Source organism: Anser cygnoides, chromosome 3, assembly GCF_040182565.1.
Source record: "Anser cygnoides isolate HZ-2024a breed goose chromosome 3, Taihu_goose_T2T_genome, whole genome shotgun sequence".
Lineage (NCBI taxonomy): Eukaryota > Metazoa > Chordata > Aves > Anseriformes > Anatidae > Anser > Anser cygnoides.
Window position 1 is genome coordinate 49,539,198 of NC_089875.1, and position 23,924 is coordinate 49,563,121.

General features: G+C 36.4%; 1 protein-coding gene across 3 annotated transcripts in view; it reads left to right on the plus strand.

Moving 5' to 3' along the window:
• Window positions 1-23,924, plus strand: part of PRKN (parkin RBR E3 ubiquitin protein ligase) — a 758,965-nt gene that overhangs the window by 365,418 nt on the left and 369,623 nt on the right. For all 3 annotated transcript variants that reach the window (XM_048067874.2, XM_066994150.1, XM_013186798.3), the window contains one exon: window positions 14,619-14,734. In XM_048067874.2, the coding sequence (XP_047923831.1) occupies window positions 14,619-14,734 (116 nt within the window). The remainder of the gene's footprint in view (window positions 1-14,618; window positions 14,735-23,924) is intronic.

Here is a 23,924-nt window from a genome sequence, read left to right on the forward strand (position 1 = left end):
CTGTAAGGCAAAGATTTTCTTAGGGGAAAAAAAATGCTCATTTTTACATCAAGTGGCATTGTAGAAGGTCAGATTATTCTTAGTGACCTTAAGATAGACTTACAGCATGTCTAGGTTTAGCACAGGCAGCCAAGGTTTCAGGGTGCCTGTCAAGAAATTGAGTTAGAGCATAATTCAGGTCACTGGATATCTGAGATCTCAATTTCATGAAAACATTTGTATATTATGTCTGGGACATCTTATAATACGCGAATTTGTTTTCCCTGGTTACTTTCCTCAAGAGCAAGCAAATTGCATGCTAGGAAAATTTCACTTGATGTTCCTGCTGATCCACCAGCCTTCAGCGAGGCAGAGGCACAGCACAACTCTGTCCCCTAGCCCCGCTTCTTGATAATGCTCAGCCTGGGGATCTGAACCAATGCATTCCAGAGGGACCTTGTGCTTCTCTGGAATTAATTTCCGTAGAGGACTGTCTATTGATACAGTAGTTGTTGCCTGTTTCATCCAGTAAGTGGAGAGAAGGGCGCTTCACCTGCTACATCCCTGCAGAAGGGCACTGCCCTTTCTGGTGGGCCTGTGCAGAAAGAGTCATCGTGGCTTCTGTGCTTCATGTGTGAGGTACACCAGAATAACCAATTCCAGCAGTACATGGGGGACCTTAGTTTGAGAGAGTAGTATGGCATGTGTTGGGGGTGTTGTGCTGTGCTTATTTGTTTTGCAGATAGTGATCTTGAGTATCCTAAGTATCGTTCCGAAGCTGAGCTTTTGGAGCCCTGGTTCTGGTCCCTGCCTGTGTGCTACTTCAGCATTTTGCATGACAGGCCAGATAAAACATGGATCGTGTGTCTTTGTGTTTGTAGGAATGCAGTTGCATACTTCATAGGGCAGAAGCTCACTCTGTGTTCAGCAAAGTGTTGAACTCAGGTTTTCTAATTCCTACATAAATGTGTTTATTTTCCAAGGCGTTGCTGATTGAAGTCCTATTATGGTTCCAGAAAATGTGACTGGAAAGGTTACTTGTCCTATTAAAGGCTGGGCTTGCTATCATAGGTAGTGTTTTAGAAGTGATGATTTTTATTTCCTCAAGAGCAGGTCGTAGTGTGATAGTAGTTAAATGAGAAGTTCAAACTGTAAATGTGTGAAGGGGGAAAAGCAAAGCAAAGCCACAACAGATACCAAGGTGTAATTTCCATCTGAAATTAAAGGGCGCACTTTTAGGATGTTATAGACTTGCACCTTTAAATGAAGCGTGTGTTTTACAGACAAATATATTTCCCAATTTTACTTATGATTACCCTGAAGGAATTGCTTTATGCAATGTATTTATACAAGGTCTCCTATGTACGCAGTACATATTCATGAACACGTAGACTATGTGGCGGAAAGTTGGTTTGTAAATTTGTGTGACCTTTCCTAATGAATATGGCTGCTATTCAATAAGATAATGCCTGTGCAGAGAGCACAGCAATAGGAAAACTGCACAGGAGATGGTAACTGCATGGCAGTGTTTGGCAAACACTTGTTGCTTAATTGCTTATGCCATCTATGGGAGAATTTTGGAGTCTGAGAAAAGATTTGTCATAACAAATGCTATAATAGACCTGTTATGTTTATGCAAACACAACATGCATGAGGCCAAATTCATCTCCGTTGGCTCGGTTACCTCTGCAAGCTTTATATCCTACACAGGGGATTTGAGCCAAACAGATCAGTATCTCTGCGTTTGGCTCTGTCTCCACATACCTTTGAATGCAAGTCAGGGGCAGCTTTAATTTCCACCAGTTGTTCTGCTGGAGCGCTGCTGGTGCTAGCAGTGCCAGCATGCTGGTCACTGTGAATTAGCGCATCTTTCCCGTGAACGTGGACACACCACTGTAGTGCACTCCGTGGCCATAAGCACCTTTGTCTTTACAGCACTGGGAACCTGGCACACTGGTCAAACCTTTGTGTTGAAGACAATGCGTCTGGACAGTGGTTTCTGTTTGATGTCCATGGCAGCTTCTTGTCTGTCAGGGTTCTGGTAGCAAATATCAAAACACTGATTTTGGTGACTCATCTGTATCTGCTAAGTTATTGCTTTTCCATGCATACAACTGGAGTAAAATAGTTTAATAATAAAGATAGTTAAAATAGCTTTTCAAAAATATACTTTTGAGGTAACTTGCAAGTTAAAGCTTTGGCGGTTTTAATTGCTTTTTAAGACAGATCTTCAAAATAATTTTCTGAAATGTCAAATGGAGAACTTAGCAATGTGTGATGTTTACAGAAAACATTTTATACTGTTCATACAGTGTTTGTTCTCTTAGTAAAAAAATATTTTACTGCATAAATCCAGTTTTAGTCACACTTTCAGACATACATTTTGATCCTAGTGAGGAAAACAGTTGCTATTTACACAAATTCTGTTGTCTGAATTCAGAATGAATTTGCAGCTACTTTAGGTAGAAATCTACTTAGCAGAAATCAGGGAGCAGAAAGTGTTTTGCAGTGGAGAAGAGAGAAGAGGCCAGGCCCACAGGCACCTGCCTGGTCAGAAGACCCCAGGAAATCAGAAGAGCATTGTCACCATTTAGGAAGAAAGTGCGCTCCTAGAAGTAGAGGGAGATGCAAAATATGCCATGCATAGTGTTACAAGGAAAGCCACAAGGTCAAACGTTGCTGGTAAAGTTCCTTATGCTCTAAGGCCAAATGGCACAGCGTGGCTTCTCTGTAGCCGCCAAGCTTCCTCAGTCCCCAAAAGAGGGAAGCAAACCACCTGTTGGGAGCTGTGCCTGGGTGCGCCCATGCCTGAACTGTGTGAGGTGCTTGCTGGCCCATCCAAAACATGCCAGGGACTTTCTAACGCTACAACTGTGTGGCGACTGTGCTCAGTCACCTAGAAATGCTCTCGGATAAGGTTTAAGAGTCAGCAGTTTGCTAGTGTGGGCATAGCCATGTTGTGCCTGGATGCCAGTTTTTAAGTTAGGATTCTTATTTTTTTTCCTGCTTGTTTTTGTTATGAAGGCAGTCTGAATAGCTAAAGGTTTGCTGGGAAAACTGAATTAAATCACTATAGTGAAAGCAATCTATCAAGATTCCATCAGTGTTATTTTAAAGCTATGCAAATAGCTATCTACACTAGACAATATGACTATGTATGAAATTCTCAAAGGAAAAATGTCCACATCTTTCTGTTTTAAATAATAATAATAAAAAAACACTTTTCAAATCAGATACTGTGCTGTTAACCACTGATTAATATCGGCTTTTTCTGTACTGGTATGTACATAAAATAAGTTTGTTGTGTTAAATGCTTATTTAACTTATTTGCTACATTTTTCAGGTTCCTTATGCTAGAAACTATAGGCAGGAGTACAGCATAAACATTTTTTTTTTGCCTAATAAGATTAGAGAGGAGATGATGAATTTCCCACTGTGACTTGTTTTCTACATCATCTTGCATAAGGATCTGTATATATATTGAATTAATTAAAAAATAACAGGAAACAATGAAAAACATTAAATTCAATGTCATGGAACAAATTCAGTTCTTTACTGCTAAGAACTAACTGAGTTTTGCAATATTAGCCAAGGAGAAGAGTTTTTTTGTCTATTTTTTTTTCTCCCTTCCACTTCCTTCATTTACTGCAGCTCTCTGGAATGTTCAAGAACCTCCAGGAACCTCCCAAAACCTCTGGGAAAGCTTTTGTAGGGCTTTAATCTGTGAAGCCCTGCGTTGTAAAGGAACAATTTATAAGACATCATACAAAAAGCGAGGAGCTAAAACCATTTTAGTATGAGGCATATAAATTGTAGAAACAGGCAAACAATTAATTTTTTTTTTTTTGGGGGGGGGGTGAGGAGGCTTCTTCAGGAAGAACATTTGCATTTCATCCATTAAAAAGTGTTAGCTTCTGGAACATGCTGGTATCAGCTAAGGCTTTTTTTTTTCTCCTGGTATTTTAAGAAAGTTGAAAGTTATTTTTTTCGTGGTGTTCTTGTTTCATTAGTACCATTTTTTTGTCCTAACAGACAAAAATTTGAAGTCTTCTTTATAGAAAGGAGAAATTGATGGTTGAAGTGTTTTTGTAATATTTTTTAATACAGAGAACGCAATTTCCTTGTTTCCCTGAAATCAAGAGCGGAGTACAATTCCTTCTAGCCCACTACTTTGATTTCCATTCATAGACCTCACCTGGAGGGAAAAAAATAAATAAATAAAATTTCTCAGGCCTGCATCATTAGAACTAGGTGAAACTGTTTTGGAAGCTCCTGTTTTCTTTTTTAGGCATGCAGGATTCCCAAAATAGTATTTGGTGACAACTGCTCATGTTTAGGGTGGAGGCTGAAGTTACTTCAGCCGCTTGGTTTCATCCCTAGGCTATGCCTGCCTTAGGGAGTAGTGATGGCCGGTAGGAACAAAGTTTCTGGAGCAAAACACTTGGAGCTGAGAGTCACCTATCCATACATTTTAGGGTAGGTTTCCTTTGTCTGGCTGTAATCTGTCTCTGTGAACTGGCTGCTTCTTAGTGATGGGAGTACATTGGGTTTGTTCCTGGAGCATATCATTCAAAAAAACCTTCCATTTCCTATTCAGTGAATATTCAGGAGGTGCCAAACATTCATTAGTACAATTTTGAGTCCTGAGAGCAAAAGACAAGCGTATCTCCTACAAAGGAAGAGTGTAACATTTCTGCTATTTCGTTCCTTTCTTTTCCTTTTCTCACCATCCCCAATATAAGTGGGCAGTTTCTTGGCTGGTATGTACTCATTCATATCCTGATCTATGGCAGGCATTGGAAAGATGACAGAACAAACCATCCAATTTTTCAAAGCTGAGGTACAGAAATGAGGCAAAGAGCCACTCCGGTAGCATTACAGCCTAATTCTGTCTGCCCAGTGTCCTCACGTAGATACTGATGCTCCCCCTGAGGCAGCCCTAGTGCTAAAGGAGAGGTGTCTTAGTACTGCCTTTCAGCTGTGTTACAGACTTGTAGATCATCTGTATGGTTGATGGACAGATGCAAGACTAAGAGACACTGGTCATATTAGCCGAAGGCTAAAAAACTAAAAGCAAAAATAAGTGATTTTTCTTATGATGGCTGTTGGGTTAAAGGTATTATTTTTTACTAAGCTTTGAACCTGGCCAATTTCTTAGATATCCAGGGATGGACAAAATTTAAAAGTTTCAGTTGTAATAGTATCTGTAATAGTATCAAATGGATGGGAATCTAATGTATCTGTGACAGAGATCCAGCAATATTTAGAGACTGGATCATGGAATTGGCTGTGTCATATGCAGTAGTCATGGAAGGTATCAACTAGTTAAAGAAATACCGCAGTTTGTTTATGATTTTTCATTTATAATTTTTTAGCTCTGCAGACTTCTCTGAAGCTCAAGAGTCTTTGGGTGACAGTGCAAGTGAAGTCACTTCTGAAAGATACAAATTCAAGCATGGGCGTTTTGTTTCTTATACACTCTAGATTTATTCTGTAATCACTCTAAATTCTTCATCGCTGTCTTTACCCCAAGTGCTTGTTAGCATGGTTGGAAAAGAAAGAAATGTTGCAAACCTGTAATTGCAAACACTTTTTTCTGTGCCATGAGAAGCACAGTCTGAGGAGCTGATGTCATAGTATTTGAATTTTTTTTTGTTCCTTGAGCCCTTTTTGTGGCTTACGTTCACATAAAAATTCAAATCTGATTGCCAGAGGAAATTAAGCTCAGAGTAAAGGGTTGATTCTCTACAGGAAACACTTAATAACAAATTTAAACAGTTGGATTCTACTTTAAAAGAGACTGATGGGAAAGTTTAAGTCCTAGAAATCAGCACTAATGTTCAGGATATGATGATTATAATACATGCTAAGTAGCTACTCTGAAACCAAGACTTCCTCTGTGGCTCAAGTAATTTAAAGGAACTTTTCAGCATGTAAAAACAGTTTATTTTGGAAACCTGGTGAACAAATTCAGTAGAACCCAATAAAGCCCAAATGGTTGGGCTTCAGGGGCTAGGGGAAATAATTTAATCTTGCTGAAAACTGCAGTCTTAGTTCAACCAAGAAGTTAGCGTTGATCAGAAATTGTATTTCTCAGTGAGACTTTGGTGAAAATAGTTAGGAACAGAAGAGAATGCAGGAGAGTTTGTACTCTTCCAGGACAGGAAGGGCATGAATTTTTCATCTTATTTTGTATGAAAGCCTCGTCATTCTTGCTGAAAAGTTACTGTCGCAATTAATTTACTGCATCTTTACGTATCAGGTATTAGAGTATCTGTGGCATGTTAGTTTTGCTTTTCTGATGATTGGCTACATGTCTGCTAGGCCTTAGATCCTTCTGTGAGGTACTTTTCCAGGCAAAAATCCATTCTATGGATGTGATGCCCTGCAGCCTTCATTTCTTTGTTTCTATTCAGACAACGAGTGAGAGAAGAGCTGGATGGTGCTGGAGAGCCCCGATCCCTCTGTCTTTGTCATGGAAATGTTGTGACTTAATGAATTGGCAGCAGAGTTGTGACAGAATTGTTTGAGTCCCAACCACCACTTGCAGAGGAAAGGAGCAAACGCAGAGTGTAACTGCCTTTAGACAAGCAAAGCAAATCAGAAATGCTGTTGTTTAAAAATGAGTAAAGTCAATTTCACACAAAATACTTTTCTGGGTGGTTGAAATAGCATCATCCAAGCAGCAGCAGCTTGATGGATTCTGCTGTTTGTTTCCACTGGGTCTTCTCCAGTAGATAAGGAAAGAATAATATCTGGTAGGTACTGCATTCCTTGTTGTTTTCCCTACACAACAAGGACTACAAAACTGTAGTTGCACGTGTAATTTCCAGAGTTTGGCATTATAACATATTTAATAGCCTATCATGCCTGTTACTTGAATCCTAATTGTATCCATCTTCTCTTTTTAGTTTTCAATGCAAATATTGACTGAAAAGGAGTAGCTTTTTTTTTGTAATGCAGAAAATAGATGTGCAAGCTGCATACACAATTGTACGAAAACAACCATGTTGATACAAATCAGTGAATATCATGTGCAATAAATTATGGTTACCTTGGCAATGGATTGTGTATAAGATCTCTTGATCATTAATAATCTGTTATACCACATTAGATGGTTAAGAATAAATGACTGAATAGTAGCTATAGCTGTCCTGTTGTTATCTTTTCAAACAGTATCTCTTTGTCCAGTGAATTCTGAAAAAATGAATGATAGAAATATTCTTCCATGGCAAGGGGAATAAATATATAAAGACTGCTTAAAAAAAAAAAGTGTATGAAAGTGGAATCGAAGAATGGTGAGAACAGAGGTTTTTTGCCTTTTTGTCACCCCTTGAAAATTCCTGACAAAAACTCATTTATGATGAGACTTTTAGTTGCGTTTTTATATGCCTAAAATCTAGCTTTAATTGACTTGATCAGAAATAAAACACTAGGTCTTTTAAAGAATTATCAATAACGTGCATTTCCCATCCCACTCAAAATACTTGTTACATTCAAATACTTGTTATGCACCAAATTTTTCTTGATATCCTCAACTGAATAAAAGGTATGGTGAGTATGTTTGAAGAAAAAGTCGAACTGTGTATTTTTAATATTTTTCTTTCATGACTTCACTCAAAGCTAACTAAAAATAAAAAGGAGATATTCTGAAAATGTATTGACACCCCTTTCCCTGAAATATAATGCATCTTTTAGTCATCCAAATATGTTTCAATTGCAATTGCCCTTGCTGAACAGAAAAAAGTTTGTAAAAATTCAGAATAGTATAAGTTTTCTTGCCTGAACTGGCACTTGTCTCAAAAAAGTAGTAATAATAACAATAAAAATTACCTCCCTTCCTCCCCTACTCCACATATAGGTCAAAGTCGATGTCTTCACTGGGGCCAAGCATAGTCTATTTTGACAAACTCAATGAGGAGCTGGCAAAGAGTACTCATCCTAAAGAGCTTTTATCATGAATAACAGGTCTGTCATTGTCTTAGCCAGAGGCATTTTTGAAAAGGGCAATGGAGTTCGGTCAGAAAGCAGATATTAGAGAGATCCTCATGCCGCTTTTGTCTGTTACCAAATTAAATACATGTATATGCTTCTTACAGGCGTTGAAATTTATTATTTTAGCACTTTGTCATTCTTTTTAATCAAAAGATGTTTAGCTTAGATTTGAGATCAGCTTGATTATCAGCAACGTATTAGCAAGGTTTACTATACCATGCTGTATCTCTCCTATGTGATGTTTTCTATTTGTATCCCATACAGGCATTTCTTTGAAAGCTCTTGCTTCTGGCAGCATCCATGAGCTGCTGTTCTGTCCTACTGCATGTTCTGCAGCAGAGATTCTGTGGACTTGAAAGTCTAAGGGCTTGGGGCTTTCCTTCTTGCTGATTGTTTTGATTCTATTCTGAATTATGTAGGTGTGACATCAGATATTGAGTTTTTCACATGATCTTTGTTTTCAAATGGAAAAATTGACTCAACGTTTTTTAAGGCAAAGAAATGTTATCTGAATGTAGATATTACTACTTGTGAAAGATTAATATTGGAATGTGAATAGTTAATGTTACTAACGTCTCTAATCTTTGCATCACTGTGTTCCTAAAATCTGTTAAAGATAAACCCTGAAGGATCCTCCAAACCCAGTGTCATTTAACCTTGATTATTGTCCTACTTAATAGAATAATGCTTGTGGTTCGTTATTAGTTCTCTACGTTTTGTAGTGATTAATTTATATATATCTTTAATATTAAAATGATACTTAAGGAGTTACATGCTACAGCTTAAATGCTGTTCTAATACTATGCATGAATTCTTTCCCTCAAAATGAGCTGTTTGCTTGCTTGTACCGTAACCACTGAGGCAGTCCACGAAAGCTGTATTGATCATTGATTTGCCTAGGAGGTGACCCAGCTAGCCATGCTCAAGGGTCAGTTGCGTTTCCCAGCTTAGGGAAGTCAGCAGACGTTTGGAACAGTCTTTACATCTCTGATATCATGATCAAGCTATAAGTTGATGAATTACAGGGAATCCATGGAGAGAAAATTTGATTTTGATTGGAATCTTAAGTAAAAAATAAATGTTATTGAATGGAGATTACCTTAGAAATGCTGATGACAGTAGCAGAGCCTAAGGTTAATTTCTCAGGTACAGAAGTTGCAAGAGCAATTCTAGATGAACTATGGACATAAAAGAAACAGAGATCTCATCTGAGATTTAGGTAGCTATAAGAATGTGTGTTTTTATTTCTGCATCTTTTGATTCTAAAGCTAACTATATTGCTAAAATTTAGATGATTTTTTTATCTAAACAACTGTTTAGGTCTTACATTCATTTCTTAGTAAAAACAAACCATATAGAGTTCTAATTTGTAAATACGTGATACTAGGTGATGCTTATAGTGCTCAAAACCTGACTTGACGTTCTTGGAAGAATTTATCTGCTGAGCTATGAAGGAGATGAGGAAGTTGGTAATTCAGGCCACTATTTTGATGACAATGTCTCCCAGGAACCAGGGCTAGTCAAAATACTATTGGCTCACAGAAGAAAGTGGAGTAGTCTTATGTATACAATACATATGCACTCAGGAGCCTATTAAAGATTCATTCAAGCTTTGACTTCAGCAGTCTCTCTCTAAGAATTGTTCCTTGGCTGTACAGCATTCCTCACATTAGTTAACCAATGTAATTTAGCTCTCCCGTCTAACACTTTTTTTGTTAATAAGAATTTCTACATTTAGGTAACATGACGTTTTCTGGATTTTTCAATACAGAGAGATTCCCGTGCCCTGGAAAGCCGCTGCCTGCAATTATTCTGGGATGTGGGAACCTTAAAACATCCCAGCTCAGAGCCAAACCCAGTTTTTCCCAGAAAACTTGCTTGATTCAAAGGCTATTCAGAAGTGGGTTTCTTCCAATTAGTCCTCAGATCCACTGAACAGCTACCTAAAATTTTAGTTGCAAAAGATGGTGAAGCTTTATTGTGGGATTGTGCCAGGATGATGTTAATGTTCTCTTATTTTAGAGAATAAGCCTCCTTTCATGTATCACCATACTTGTAAGTGCTAATAATTTGAAAAATGAAAACTATACCTTCTCTCTCTCTCTCTCTCTATATATATATATATATAGAATATATATATATAGAATGTATATATAATGTAGAATGTATATATAACATTATATATAAATAGCTTTGTTATAAATAAATAGTTTTGCCTATTGATTCTAAATAAATGTGTGGGTCATGCATGATATATATATATGTGTGTGTGTGTAGCTTAAGGACCGATCTTGACCAATAGCTTATTTAAAAAAAAAAAAAATCTAAGGCTGAGCTTCCTTAGAATTTTTAATTTTTCACAGCAGTAAGAAATGTATGTAGAAACCTGTATTTCCATGTGTGAGTTGCACATCAGCTGAAATGCAGGATATTTTGACACTTGCTAGCAAAGAGCAGTACCTTTTCTGACACTCCAGTCTACTGGACCAGAGAATGTGCATTAAAAGGGTACTGTTTTTCTGCTGCCTGTGATGCATTTATTCCCTGTCAGATCCCAGTCTCCTACTGCTGGTTTGAGCATCATTTTGGTCACTTGCCTGGATTGTTTGACCATCTAGAAGACAGTTTGCTTATAATCATAAGTTAGGGGTATGCTAACTTCTTTATTTGGAAAGACAGAATTTAGGGAGATATGCTTTTTTTGTAAAATATCAAATAAGATTTTTTGATAAATTTGAGTATTTTCCTCTGAGGGATGAGTTTCATGCAAAGTAGCAAACAGTGACCAGGCATCTTTGAACCTTTTCTTCCCCCTTGCAATCTTTACAATGTTGTATGACACATAAGCGATAACAAGAATGAAGAATATGACAAAGTATGTAAGAGCAATGCCTGCTCCTTTCTCTGAATAACAGTCTATCAGATACACTGCCAAAAGGGTGACATTTGTAATGTTAAATAGAATGTTCACAATTTCAGGGGATCTATGCCTTTAGGCAAGAAAATGATCTAAAGGTATTCTCTGTGGTAGAAGGTGACCATAAAACTACACACTTTCAGAACGTAGAAAATTTTTCTCCATAATTTCCTCACATCCATACTCAATGCAGATCATGAATACTTAACAAAAACAAAAGTGCATTTATTAGATTTTATTTTTACCAAATGAGAACAAAGTGCCCAATGGAGGAATGTCTACTATTAGTAATTTCTTACTACTATTAGTGGTAATTTTTCCTATTTTGAAATATTCTAGAAGTGGTGAGATAGTGTTGTAGACTCCATTAAATTTTAACTATCCCTTTTATGTTATTCCATAAGCTTTGTTTTTATAAGGTTAAAATGTTAAAATTCTGAAAATACTGTTTTATGCAGCAGCATATAAATTCAGTATAGGAAGATATTTTGGTGTTAATCTTAAGAAGTAACTTTGTAAATACATCTTATGTTACAAATAAATAGTAGTGAGTTGTGTTTTTACAAAATGTGTAAAACCAGGCTGGTTAAGATTTTAATTGCAGCTGCGAACCAAATTGAGTTCAGGACTTTTAAAATCATTCAAACAACCGGAATGCATATTACAATGATTAAAAAACAACAACAACAAAAAATGGTGGAAATGCAGTCCATGCTGCCAGAGGTGTCAGGTGCTCTCAGATTCAAAGTGCTGTATTTCAGAGCTCCCATCGCAGCACTGATGTCTCAGGCCTGCAGAAGTGGGCTGCTCTGGGGAGTTCTGTAGAACTGCATATTGCAGAGGTTTGTTGCTTTTGCAAAGGTGCACATCTCATAAATGGGTTAGTTTTACTGCATTGTTAGTCTTGACTTGCGCTCAACTTTGATATTCTTTAGTCTTGAAAAATTCAGCTGAACAAATACTTGATATGTAATCTGGGGAATTTTTCTGTAATTCTACCCATCCCTCTTCTCTGTACGCAGTTAATATTAAAATATACTATTTTTTAATTGTGGTTTACTCAAGCAGACAATCTTTCAACATGTAGTTTCTGAGAACGGCGATATTGTCTTTTGTTATTTGAAATAATGTTTTCACGTTCAGTTATGTCCCCCATTCAGAAAAACCAAAGCATGTTATAAATGTAATTAGTAGAGGAATTTTCTTAAAGCAGTTTTAAAGAAGATAAGCAGAAGTATAGAGAAGTAATTTTCCCAGAGTAACAAAGAAAGTAACTTGGAAAAGCAGCCCCATATTCTTGACTTCTCTCTCCCCCCCCCCTTTTTTTTTGTGGTTTTAGTTGTTTTATCACATGAAAGTCTTGGAATATTAAATCTTTTCTAAAAACAGTTCAAGTCTAAATCTCTTCCAAGTATTTTAAAGCTTAATTTCTTTATTGTTCATTTTTCTTCTTTGCTTGTGACCCACAAAAACTTTTATTATAGTGGGTAAGGAGTTTTATCAAAAAATGTCTTATTGTGTATTTCCTTGCCCATAGTTTATCTGTTCTGGAGTAGAGAGTGGTTAGTATACTCTTAGTTCTATGTGGAAGATGTACTGAAGCAAAAAGATATTTTCAATTCTTCTACTGCATTAAAATAAATCTTTATCAATGCATTAAAAAAAATAGGAAAAAGGGCAAAAATTAAAATTACATTTTTAAAAGTTGAAAATAAGTTTAAGTTTGTATAAGATTTTATACTGATTGTATAAGGTTTTATGTACTCCAGTTGAATGTGTACTTCCATTGACTCATTCATGATTGCTTGGTGCTTCGAGTTACTCTCGTATCTAAATGCAGTGTTGAAGTGGTCCTGAGCAAGAGAGAGAGCACAAATTCTGAACTGTTTAAGGATGACTGGAAGCATATTTTCTTGGCTGGGACTTGTTCCCAATGTTATGGAACAGAAGGATGACTTAACCATTTAAAAAAAAAAAAAGTTCATGTTAATATGTACAGGTGATTACTTCTAAAACTTTGTGAACAATTTATTGGTTTTAAAAGCAGACTTGCCTTTAAACTATCTTCTTAACCCTTAGTTATCTTAATAAACTGCTGCAAATACGTGTTTCAGAAATGAGTCCTTAACTTACAGTGGACTATATGTATTTTATTGGTGTTCAATGTATTGCATATCAGGGCTTCTCTGAGAAGCAGAATTTACTAACCTAGGAGGAAAGCTGTATTAATACTTCTGATATCCCAGTTATCAGATTTCATGTTAGAGGCGTTACTGCATAGTACTGTCTGTCTCATGTAGAAATATGCAATATATCTAAATGAGATATATTGAGAAAGCATTGAGAAAGAGCTGTAATTCACAGCTCTGCTTCCAAGATGTAGAAGAATTCCACGTATGGTTTGATACAGACTGTGGAAGGAAGAGCTTTTTGTGGACTGATTTTTGTACAGTTCTGTAGCAAATCTCAGTGCAAGTTTGTGTAGGAGGAGAAGAAGATTTTATATTGAACAAAACTTATTCCACTCAGTCAAACTAATTCTCTTGTATTAATATACCAACTAACACTGAGATATGTGTCTGGATAGTCTAGCTAGGAACTTGGGGTGTCAGGGAGGACTAGAAAACACCAGCTTGCAAGTCTTTTTCATAGCTTTTAGGTTGTTCTTAACCCTGCTTTTTGGATGTGACTTTCATGCCCTGAAGAAGTTTGTACTGATTGTAATTTTCTTCGTTCTGTCCTACCTATGTGAGTCATTAGGAAACACTGTTGATTGAATCACTGTCTTTATGCCTCTTTTTCTGGCTGCAGTTTATTGTGTTTTTTAAAGATTTTTTTTTTCCTTTGTACGGATGCCTAGAGAGTCACTTGTGATCTTGGTACTGTCAACACCTGTCATTCTTTTATGCCTTCTTCTCATCATTTCTTCTGATGCTTTTACACCTATACCTTTGAATTCACACTTCATTTATACCAGTCTTAATGTTTACATTACAAACCTCAAACAACAACAAAAAAGGTCTTGAACGAAAAAACAAAAACAAACCTGGAAGCTGTCATCTGTGGCTTCTACTGCAATGCACGTGTCTTCAGACTGCTTTTATTTACAGATGCACACAGTGATTTGGACGTTTAAAACAAGCTGTATAGAGCACTATGGACTAAAGCAGCTTAATTCAAATGCTATGTAATATATAATTATAAATGTAATATGCGTCCAAAGAGAACTAGAACTTCTTTTTGTTATGTTGATAAAATCATATTTGTATAGATTTCCAATATCACAAAAATAGAGGCCAGGATTCACTAATTTGGAAAAAAATCTATGTTCTAGAAGTCAGAAAATGGTAATATGTAACAAAAAAAAATAGTGGAAATGGTAATGTATGGTTGCAGTTCATAATACTCTGTCTTCTGATGATTATGCATGGATGAAGTCAAGGTCAAGTCATTTTTTCTATAAATCCAGAAATTCACATACTGTATCACACTGATGTCAAATCAGTGCACAAGTAGATATCTTCTTAACCTGGAAAATCCAGGAGAAAAATACCTGGACTGCTATTTTTGCAAGTGATTCTTTCTAAACCTTTCCTAATGATTGTCCTCCCTTTCTGCTAGCAGTGGTGATTTGTCTGTTGTCTCAATTGTCAGTTAGCCTAAGATAAAGGGAGGACATGAGCTGCAGGTATGTAATCTTCTCTTTATCTCTCCTTCAATATTTCAGGAGTTTTACTTTAAATGTGGAGCACACCCAACAACTGACAGTGAAACATCTGTGGCTTTGAACCTCGTTACAACAAACAGTCGCTCTATCACATGTATAACATGCACAGATATTAGGTAAGTACAATGAAAAGTGTCAGAGATTCACAGTCTCGGTGCTTCAGAGTACTTCTCACTTTCAAAGAGCTTTTTTCCCTCTGCTGGTTTTCCTTTTTAAACCTTTTTTCCCCCAGTATTATGGTGGAAAATGAGCCATGAATTCAGGTGTATTCTTTGTTTTGATGGTATAATTACAGTTTACATTTTTATAACTCAGCTAAAATACAGGTGGAAACCTGAATGCTACAGTCTGAAATGCTTAAGATAGTGGTATAGCTGTATAGATCTGTACTTCTAGTTTGTATCTGAGAGCCAGTGAATGAAAGCACGATTTTGAGGTGGACAAACTATTCCTGCGTAAAGAAACCTTTTCATGTTTGTTTTATAAATCAAAGCAAAATTACTTATGATGCGTCTGTTCCCATGTTCTTGTTTATTGCCATTTTAAATGTTGTAATCCATCTTACTGTATGGTATTTGGGCACATACATTCAAGAATACCATTGTCTGCAAATGCATGGATTAAAAACCAGTTGCCCAACAAAGACAAATGCTACTATTGCTGTGAAGAATTAATGGAAGCACATTCATCTACTGAATAGGAGAGGTTTTGAGGCTCTACCTCAAAGCCAATAACACCGTGTTATTCATTTTAAGTATTTCTGTTGATTCGTCTGTGTTTCGAAATACAAGAAAGTATTTAGGAAAAAAAAAGTCTGAGTTCCTATAAGATGGCAAGTCTAAAAATGTTGAGAGTTATCTTGAGGGGAAAAGCTGGATTGCTGGAAGTAAATTTCCTATTGGAAATTTTAGGTGGTTGTTCTGATTGTAGCCCATACAGTGTATGATATTATGTTGTTCTTGTGTGCTACTGCATTGATATCTGATTTGTTGCTGACAGTATATGGTTGAAGAACATGCTTCTTACTTATAGATTAAAAGATAATTGTGCATGGAAAAGAAGAGTATGGTGTCCAGCACTTCACACACATGCAGGGCTTACAGAGTTGTTGTGCATCTGTTTCAGAGTCTACCGTGCAAAATTATTTAGCTGTCCTAATGGTTAGGCATGCAGCAGTATTAACCTCTCTGTAATTAAGGATAATATGCAGTTTCCATTCTTAGCCCAGCCGTCTCCTTTTCCAAAGAACAAGAGTGTAGAATATCAGCCATAAATGTGTTTACTTAGGCTTGAGAACTGGTTATAATTATTTCAATCAAATTTGAAATGAGTATGTTGACATTTTCTTGAATTGATATATTCAGTACAAAACTATTCATTTGTAGTCATGAATTTGTAATTTCTTTCACAGTTTTGTGACAAAATCCCAAAGGAAAGAAAGAGTTTGGACTGGATGTGCTTAGCTTAATTGTTCCTAGGACTAACTATTGGCTTCCTAGTAAATTTTTACTAGTAAACTTTACTAGTAAATGTTATTTGGACTATTTATTGCTATGTCACAAAAGTATGCCAATTCTCATTTATTTAAGTTAAGGCATCAATTAACTCTGGAAACCTAAGTTTCAGAAGACTTTTAGCTCAGCACACCATTATGGGAGCATTTATTTATGAATAAGCTTGTTTGATTTATATGCTAAACAAGGAAGGCTTTAGATACTTGACCAGCTGGCAAGGCAGTAACAATTGCTAGTTATCTACCCATGGTAGGAGCAACAGGTTCTTTGAAAGACTGTTTATGAGTGACTTCAATCTTCTTGTTTTAAGTAGCAGATACAATTGTTCATAAATAGGTTTGTCTTCTGCTATGGAGCATGAAGATAATTTTTAGAAAATGAAAGTTCTGTTTGGTTTTCTGAATGTCTAACAGATTTTACTTGATCATAACAAGATCTCTGAAGGCTGTGGCATGAGGAAGAGATCATATCTGCCATCTCTTTAAAAGCAAACAACCACGACCAACAACAAAAAACAGCCTACAGATCAGCTTTATCCTTGTCAGTCTCTAAAAACTCAGGGGATCATGCTTCCATCCCAGTATGTCTTATGGGACATGGAATGAATTGTTTGGCAGAAGGCACTGAAATCTGGTATCCTAGGAGTAAAGGAGTGTGCAGGAGAGTCCTCCAGCAGCTTGTTGTTGTTGTAAGTATACTAATAAATTTATGTAAGCAGAATTCAGCTTCTCAATTCCTAGCGCTGTAGGCATAGGCTTCTTCTCTAATTCTTTAAGAGATGTAATGAAATCGTGATGAGGATATCTCATCCTTTTCTTGTTTACTTCATAAGATTTTGAGGATGACCTGTGTTCTCCTGCACACCTCCACACCTCCTAATCTACTCCCACCCATGAGCAAGTCTTTTGTACTGGCCAGTGGGACTGCGCAATGTGAAATCACTAGGAATTAGACAATATTGTTTCAGATCCTCTTCTCTTCTGTGGTTGACTAACTCGATTGTACCTTGACACTCTGGCAAGTGTGAGACACCTTAGGGCAGATAGCACCCTTGCTTACAATAAAACGTATGCCAAGGAGAACTGTAAACTGATAGTTGGTCAAAAGAAAGAAGTAGCAAGGTACGTTTGAACTCTATGCCGATTCATATGGTGTGTCTTCTGGAAAGAGATGATTTTGAAAGCATCCTTGTTGGTGTAGTTGCAGAGCTAGCTCCAAATATCAGTCTCTCTCAAATTGGTAACTCAGGATTTCATAGCAAGATTGCAGACCAATCTAAAAGCTGTTAGTTATCCTGTCCTTTCTAATGGTTCGTTGGGCAAGAAGTGATTTCCTTTATTGCAGTGCAGAATCCTAGCATCCCTCTGTACTGCTAAATGAAAGAAGGCCAACAACTGATTCCTGATCCTGAGGCAAAAGGCAATGACTAGTAGCTGTTCTACGCAGTACTGTGGTAGTTTGGCTCTTAGTCACAGCCAGATTGGCATCTTGATGCTAAAACCTGAGGGCTCATCGCTGAAACTAGGTCCACAGTGAAAGTATACCTTTTATCCCAGTGTCAAGACAGCGTGGAATAGGGTTACTCATGCCCTACTATCCACTATGTAGGGCTCGGGAAGCATCAAAACACTTTACTAAACATGGTGAAAGTACAATGAAGAGGTGAAATTACTGTACTAAAACCTGAGCTTCACAGGATAAACAGTAGCCATTTCCAGGACCCATGTACTGGATTTTCAAGAAATCTGTCTTTATAGATTGCAAGAAAAGTTGTTTCTTCCTGACAACTTACTGGGCTCTCCTCTCAACTTTAAAAACAGAACAAAAAACAAACAATAACAAAAAAAAAACACACTTCTCTAGGCACATTTCTGTGTTAAGTTTAAAGTTTTGTGAATGCATCCATATGTTAAATGCTAATTATCTTTCAGAGGTTTTGATTTTTAAAACCACAAGTCTATTTTTACATTTTTTTATACTGAACATTTGTAGGTGGTATCAAGAAGACCTTAACTCTCCTTCTAAAGTAAAACCAGGAAATAATAAATATCTCCGTTCCTTCTTCAGCCTAATACTCTCATCTTACCACTGATCATTAGGACTAGGATTCATTGCTTTAATCCTTCAATACTTTCAGTGCCAACCAAGGTTTCTTTATCATTGTTCATTGTTCTCATTCATGTGCACACATCCTTCTTTTAAAAAAAAAAAAAAAAGTCCAATGTATGGTTAAACTTCCTTTCTAGTTATAGTCAGTCATCTTCTATATTCTTATATGGCCAATCTCGCGAGTTGTCAAAATATAACTTCACATATATGTTTGGGTGAATGAAATAATTTTCCAATTAAAACTTTGAAACAAATCATTTTCATTTCTATTTTGATTTTTTTCACCCCAGTTGCAAGGATGATCAAAGGTAAGCATGTTTTACACAAAGCTAGATTTAGAACAATAAAATCAATTATGAGTGTTGTGCAAAGGTCATTGTAAATAACTGGGCTACCTATGAAATCTCTGCTCATTGTTTTGAGTTTTTAACTCTTTTCTCCAACATAGTGTTCTTAGAACATTTATATAGAACTCAAATATATTTATACACATAACCTTGTAACTTTATTTAAACATAGGTGACTGTATTTTTGGTGGTGATCACTTTCTAATATTCCCATGCAGTTGAAAAATACCAACTCTGCTGATTGTAGTCTATAGCATTCAGCTGGAAATGAGGAATAACTGTATTTGGTGCAATAACAGTTACTTTGTATTAGCTCTGATACAGGCAAAAAAAGTATATTCTTCATAACAGATTTCTTTATTTTTTCTGAAACAAAAAAATGAAACGAAAAATGACAACCAGGTGTTATTTATATATTCATAGAGAGGGTGGTCAAACATTGGAATGGGCTGCACAGGGAATTGGTGGAGTCCCCATCTCTGGAAATACTGAAGAGACATGTAGATGTGGCGCTAAAGGGTCATGGTTTAGTGATGGGACTTGGTAGGTCAGACTGATGGTTGGACTTGGTGATCCTGAAGATCTTTTCCAACCTAGATGATTCTGAGATTCTTCTGTTTGTTCACATACATTTATCAAGAACAGCTAGTCCACCACAGGTGGAGCAATTAATAAACCTCAAGATGCTTGGCACAACAAACATGATTTTAGCTGGGCTTACAGAGCTCATGAAAAACCTTATTTAAAGAAGTAGTGTATTCTATGGTACATAGAAAAATACACTGTGGAAGTAGTATTTAAGTATATTTTCAGTGTTATGCTCTGAAGTATATGTTCAGTGTTATGTTACATTAGGCACATTCTTTCACCCTGGATTTATATTTGATATTCATATTTTCATGCAGCTCTGACCAACAGAGTGAATTTTAGAGCCAAATACCTTTGTAGGGCTATGCTAAATCCATTGCCAGTATTCCATATAGTGTAATGCCTTCCAATGCTTTCTGCTTATCTACAATGGAGTTGGCATGAATTGGCAGCCTTTATGCATTTATTTCTTTTTGTAGCATTCAAGGTGATGGGTTGCTATTTTATATCTTTGAAGAAGCTCTTAATATGTTGAGCAAATGGCTGAAAGTTGAAACAAATACTAAAATGGTACAATCCTCAAGGGGAGATCTGCTTTTGTCAACTGTTTCTAGTAGAAATAACATCAAAAGAGGTTAGGAGTACCCCTGGGTACCTATAAATCAGGCTCAGGAATAACAATGATGTCTAGCAGTGTAAAAATAAAACGTGTGGAACAGAAATGCCTCACGTCATCTTTCACAAACTAGGTAGGGTACAATTCCTAAAGGCACCATTATTTTTAGCTTTCAACAGATACAGATAAGTACAAGAGATATATAGGGCTTGCTTTCACTTAATAGATAGAAAGAATTGTCCAGAAGTATTTGCTTTTGTGTTGATCAAAAGTTTTTATCTGATAAATCTGTATTTCATAATCTTAGGGAGAAAAAAAAAGAAAAAAACCACTTTGTTTTGTTTAGAATATTGGTATTTAGAATATGGAATATTGTAATTTGTTTTTCTGAAATTCAGAACTCGTACCCCTAAAATTGAAGGAGGAGGTTGATATTGCTAGTGGTGAGAATTAGAACTACATATGCAAGATGTTCTTGAAGTGTAACTGTAACTTAAAATCTTTTGTCAAAATTCTTTTAAGCCAAATCAGTTTAGACTCTGATCACATTAAACTCCATGAGCAGGAGACTATTGTAGAAGGTCAGTACTTGGAGGGAAAAACTCAAAGGGAAAGTACTATTGGAAGTCCTGTTAGAAATTCAGTAGACATCTCTCTTCAAATTGAATCAATAAAGAACAAATAACTCTGTATGTCATTAGGGACAACTGTGTGTTAATCTGATTCTGTTGGGATTACTTTGATCCCCCCAAACCTCTAACTAGCTCTTGATCAGCCATTTTTTCTTGTGTGTGTTAATCAGAAGAAAAAGTACATCTAACAGTTCTTGTCCTCACCACCACCCCCCCCTTACTTTTCTGCAGTTGATTAAGGGACTGGAGCACATTGCCAGTGAGGAAAAGCTGAAAGATCTGGGACTTTTTAGAGTAGAGAAGTAGAGACTTGGGGGATCTTATCAATGTGTATAAATGCCTGAAGGGGGGGGATGCAGTGAAAATCCAGCCAGGTTCTTTTTGTTGGTGGCCAGTACCAAGACAAGAGGCGATGGACACGAACTGGTACACAAGAGGTTCTGTCTAAATATCAGGAAGCAATTCTGTACTTTACAGGTGATGGAGCAGTGGTACAGGTTGCCCAGAGAGGTTGTGCAGTCTATCTCCTTGGAGATCTTCAAAACTTCAAAAGCTACCTGGGCATGGTCCTGAGGAACCTGCTGTAGGTGGCCCTGCTTGAGTAGGGGGGTTGGGCCAAATGGCCTCCAGAGGTTGCTTCCAACCTCAGCCAGTCTGTGATTCTGTGAGGGAGAAGGTGTGACAAATTACTTATTGATAACTGCATTCTTTCCCATATTGCATAATAATGTTGTATGTTGCTTTGAGATCAAATGTTTCTTCCAGTACAGTTTAAAAGATTTTCTTTTTTTAGTAACACACGAAATTATTTTTCTTACCTTTCTTTCAGTCTTGATGCAGACTGGATTAAAAAAAAAATTAAAAGAAAGGGGAGGGAATATTAGAGGAGAAATATTCTACTGAATATAACAAAAAATATGTGAAGTAGCAGGTCTACCATGATATTCAAGAGCTTTAATATATAAATCATCCTAGAATATTTAGTTTCAGGATTGAATCAAATCTTACAGCTGAAGAGACAATCTGCAAAATTTAGATTCTGATAAAGATCCGTATCTGAACTGTAAATGTTTCCAAAGTGAAGTGGTTGTCCTAGAGTTTTGACTGCGGTCAATTTTGATGTTATCCGAACAGTTACAAGGGACCTTCTATTCCCTTCCAAGATTAAAAAATAAAAAAATGCAGGCTGTATCTATTAAAAGATATGGCTGAGGTGATGTTTTTCAGAAGAGTAAATAACACCTTATTCCAGATATACAATTGCTATTTCTCTTTGATTCTGGGGTATTGGATCCTAGAATTGCCCCTTGGGCTATTATAATTCAAGCAAGTTATCAAGTCTATATTTAGCGCAAGTTATCAAGTCTATATTTAGCTCATCTTTTTTAAAAGTATGTTTTCCCTCTGTGACCTGTTTTGATGATGCAGTTTCTCCTCGAAATCTGTGCCTTCTACATTCTGTTGTCTTTTATGTACCTTAAGTAGTTCAAAGACAAGTGAGAAAAGATTATGTTAAGAATTAAATCTACTTTGTCTAAGCACTATGACCATCAGGGACATTGTCTACTGCTTTCTCTTCTAATACTCCTGAAATTAATAGGATTTTTAAAGAATCACTTAAAGTAAGAAATTAATCAAATATCAAAATAAGAACTGTTACTAATTGGTTTAAGGCTTTTTTATTTTTCTCAGCAAGGTAGTCTGTAGAGTACTGATTTTTACAGCTGTAATATTTGAGTTTTGTTACAAGCAAAACCACGAGGAAGAAATATTTTGGTGGCTGTTTTGTTGGTATTTTGAAAGATGAACAAATTCTAGTAATGCCAGTAAGTGACCTTCATTTCTTTGGTGGCGCACACTGGGGGTTTTAGACTCTAACACTTGTACCGTGGGCTTCTGGAATAATATACTCTGTACATGCAATTCAGCTGCCTTAACCTTTCCATTGAATTGTAACCACTATTATGTAGCAGTCCCCTGCGGCACTGATAGGACATCACTGCATTTCTTACTGTTTTGCTTCTTTTTTTTGATCTGCACTGCAACTGCATTTCAGTGAGACATAGTTCCAGCTTCTACAGATTTGTGGATTATTTTTTTATTTGTAGATTATTTGTTTAATTGACATGTGTCAAGTATCCAGTTTCACCACGTGCAAAATTTGGTGGACCTAACTTCCAAAATATTTTGAGGAAGCCTAAATTTAGAGCTATTTATATTTTTCATTGATTGGTCATGTAAACTAGTTAATATATATTTTTGTGTGAATGTTTAAGGTTTAAATAGAAATGTTAAAAAAATATTTGAAATGTCTAAGAAAAGTATAGTAGCAGATGTTTGTGAAATGTTATTCAGAGAGACATTTTTGAAATTTGCAAGCCCACAGCATGTTTTTTATGTCATAAATGTTCACAGGTCCAGGTCCAGGTGTTTGGAACTTTCTTTTCCTTCTTTTTAAAAATAGTCCCTCAACAGAGAAAAGATACTCCTACGCCCCCGCCCCCCCCCCCCCCCCCCCCAACCAGTTGGTTCTTCTCTTCTTTTCTAGGTCAAGGTTGGTGACAGCCAAATATTATCACCACCTGATAGCCATTTAGTGGCCTATGAGAAATGTCACTGGAGGTCACAATCCAGTTGTCTTTGGACAGATGTTAATATTTCAAAAGCTCACCATCACAGGTGATACTAATTAGCAAGCCTAATAATCTCAGCAGAAACCTGAGGTCTGAATGAACAAGGTGAACAAATTGCGGAGAGTTGTTACCTTCAGGACTGAACTGAAGTATTCTGGGAAGGTGTGCTGGAGCAACTTCAACTTTTGTCTGATGAGTAGCTTGCCATTTAACTAATCTTGCACTTCAGTAAGATGAGAGCTGTTGAGACGTTGCCTTTTATTGTCTCTGACTTTATTTTATATTAATATAAGAAACAGTAAGGAATTGAATGTTAATATGATAGCTGAAGAAAGTTGTACAAAATGAAGTGTGACAATGAGAAATCTGCTCTTTTTAAAAAAGTCACTGCTTTACTGTTTCTAATTAATTGACATTTAGTAACTAACCTTTAAATTTGTAGTTAATGAGTCATTGATAGAAGATGGAGACTTAATTTGGAAACAAAGTTAAATAGAGAAATAACGTTAGTCTTTATTGTGTGAAAATTGTTTTCAAGTATAGTTTAAATAAAGTATTATGTGTATATATATACACATAAATATATCTACATATATGCATAAATAACTTTAATATAAAAATTAGCATTTCTTTTAAACTTGTGTACACTCATTTATTTTTAAGCTGGTTTTATGAAGAATTTTGCTCTGCTTCCCATCTTATTCACAAGTATGTCCATACTGGGCTGGGGCAAATTTGAAAACTGTTAGATCCCTGAGGAACAGTCCATGGTATCAAATAAGGAGTGTATTTATTGACGTATCTTTCCAGCTTTCCCAGCCTTCTCAGCCAGTCATCAGCTACTTGAAAGCAGAACTACTCTGTCCT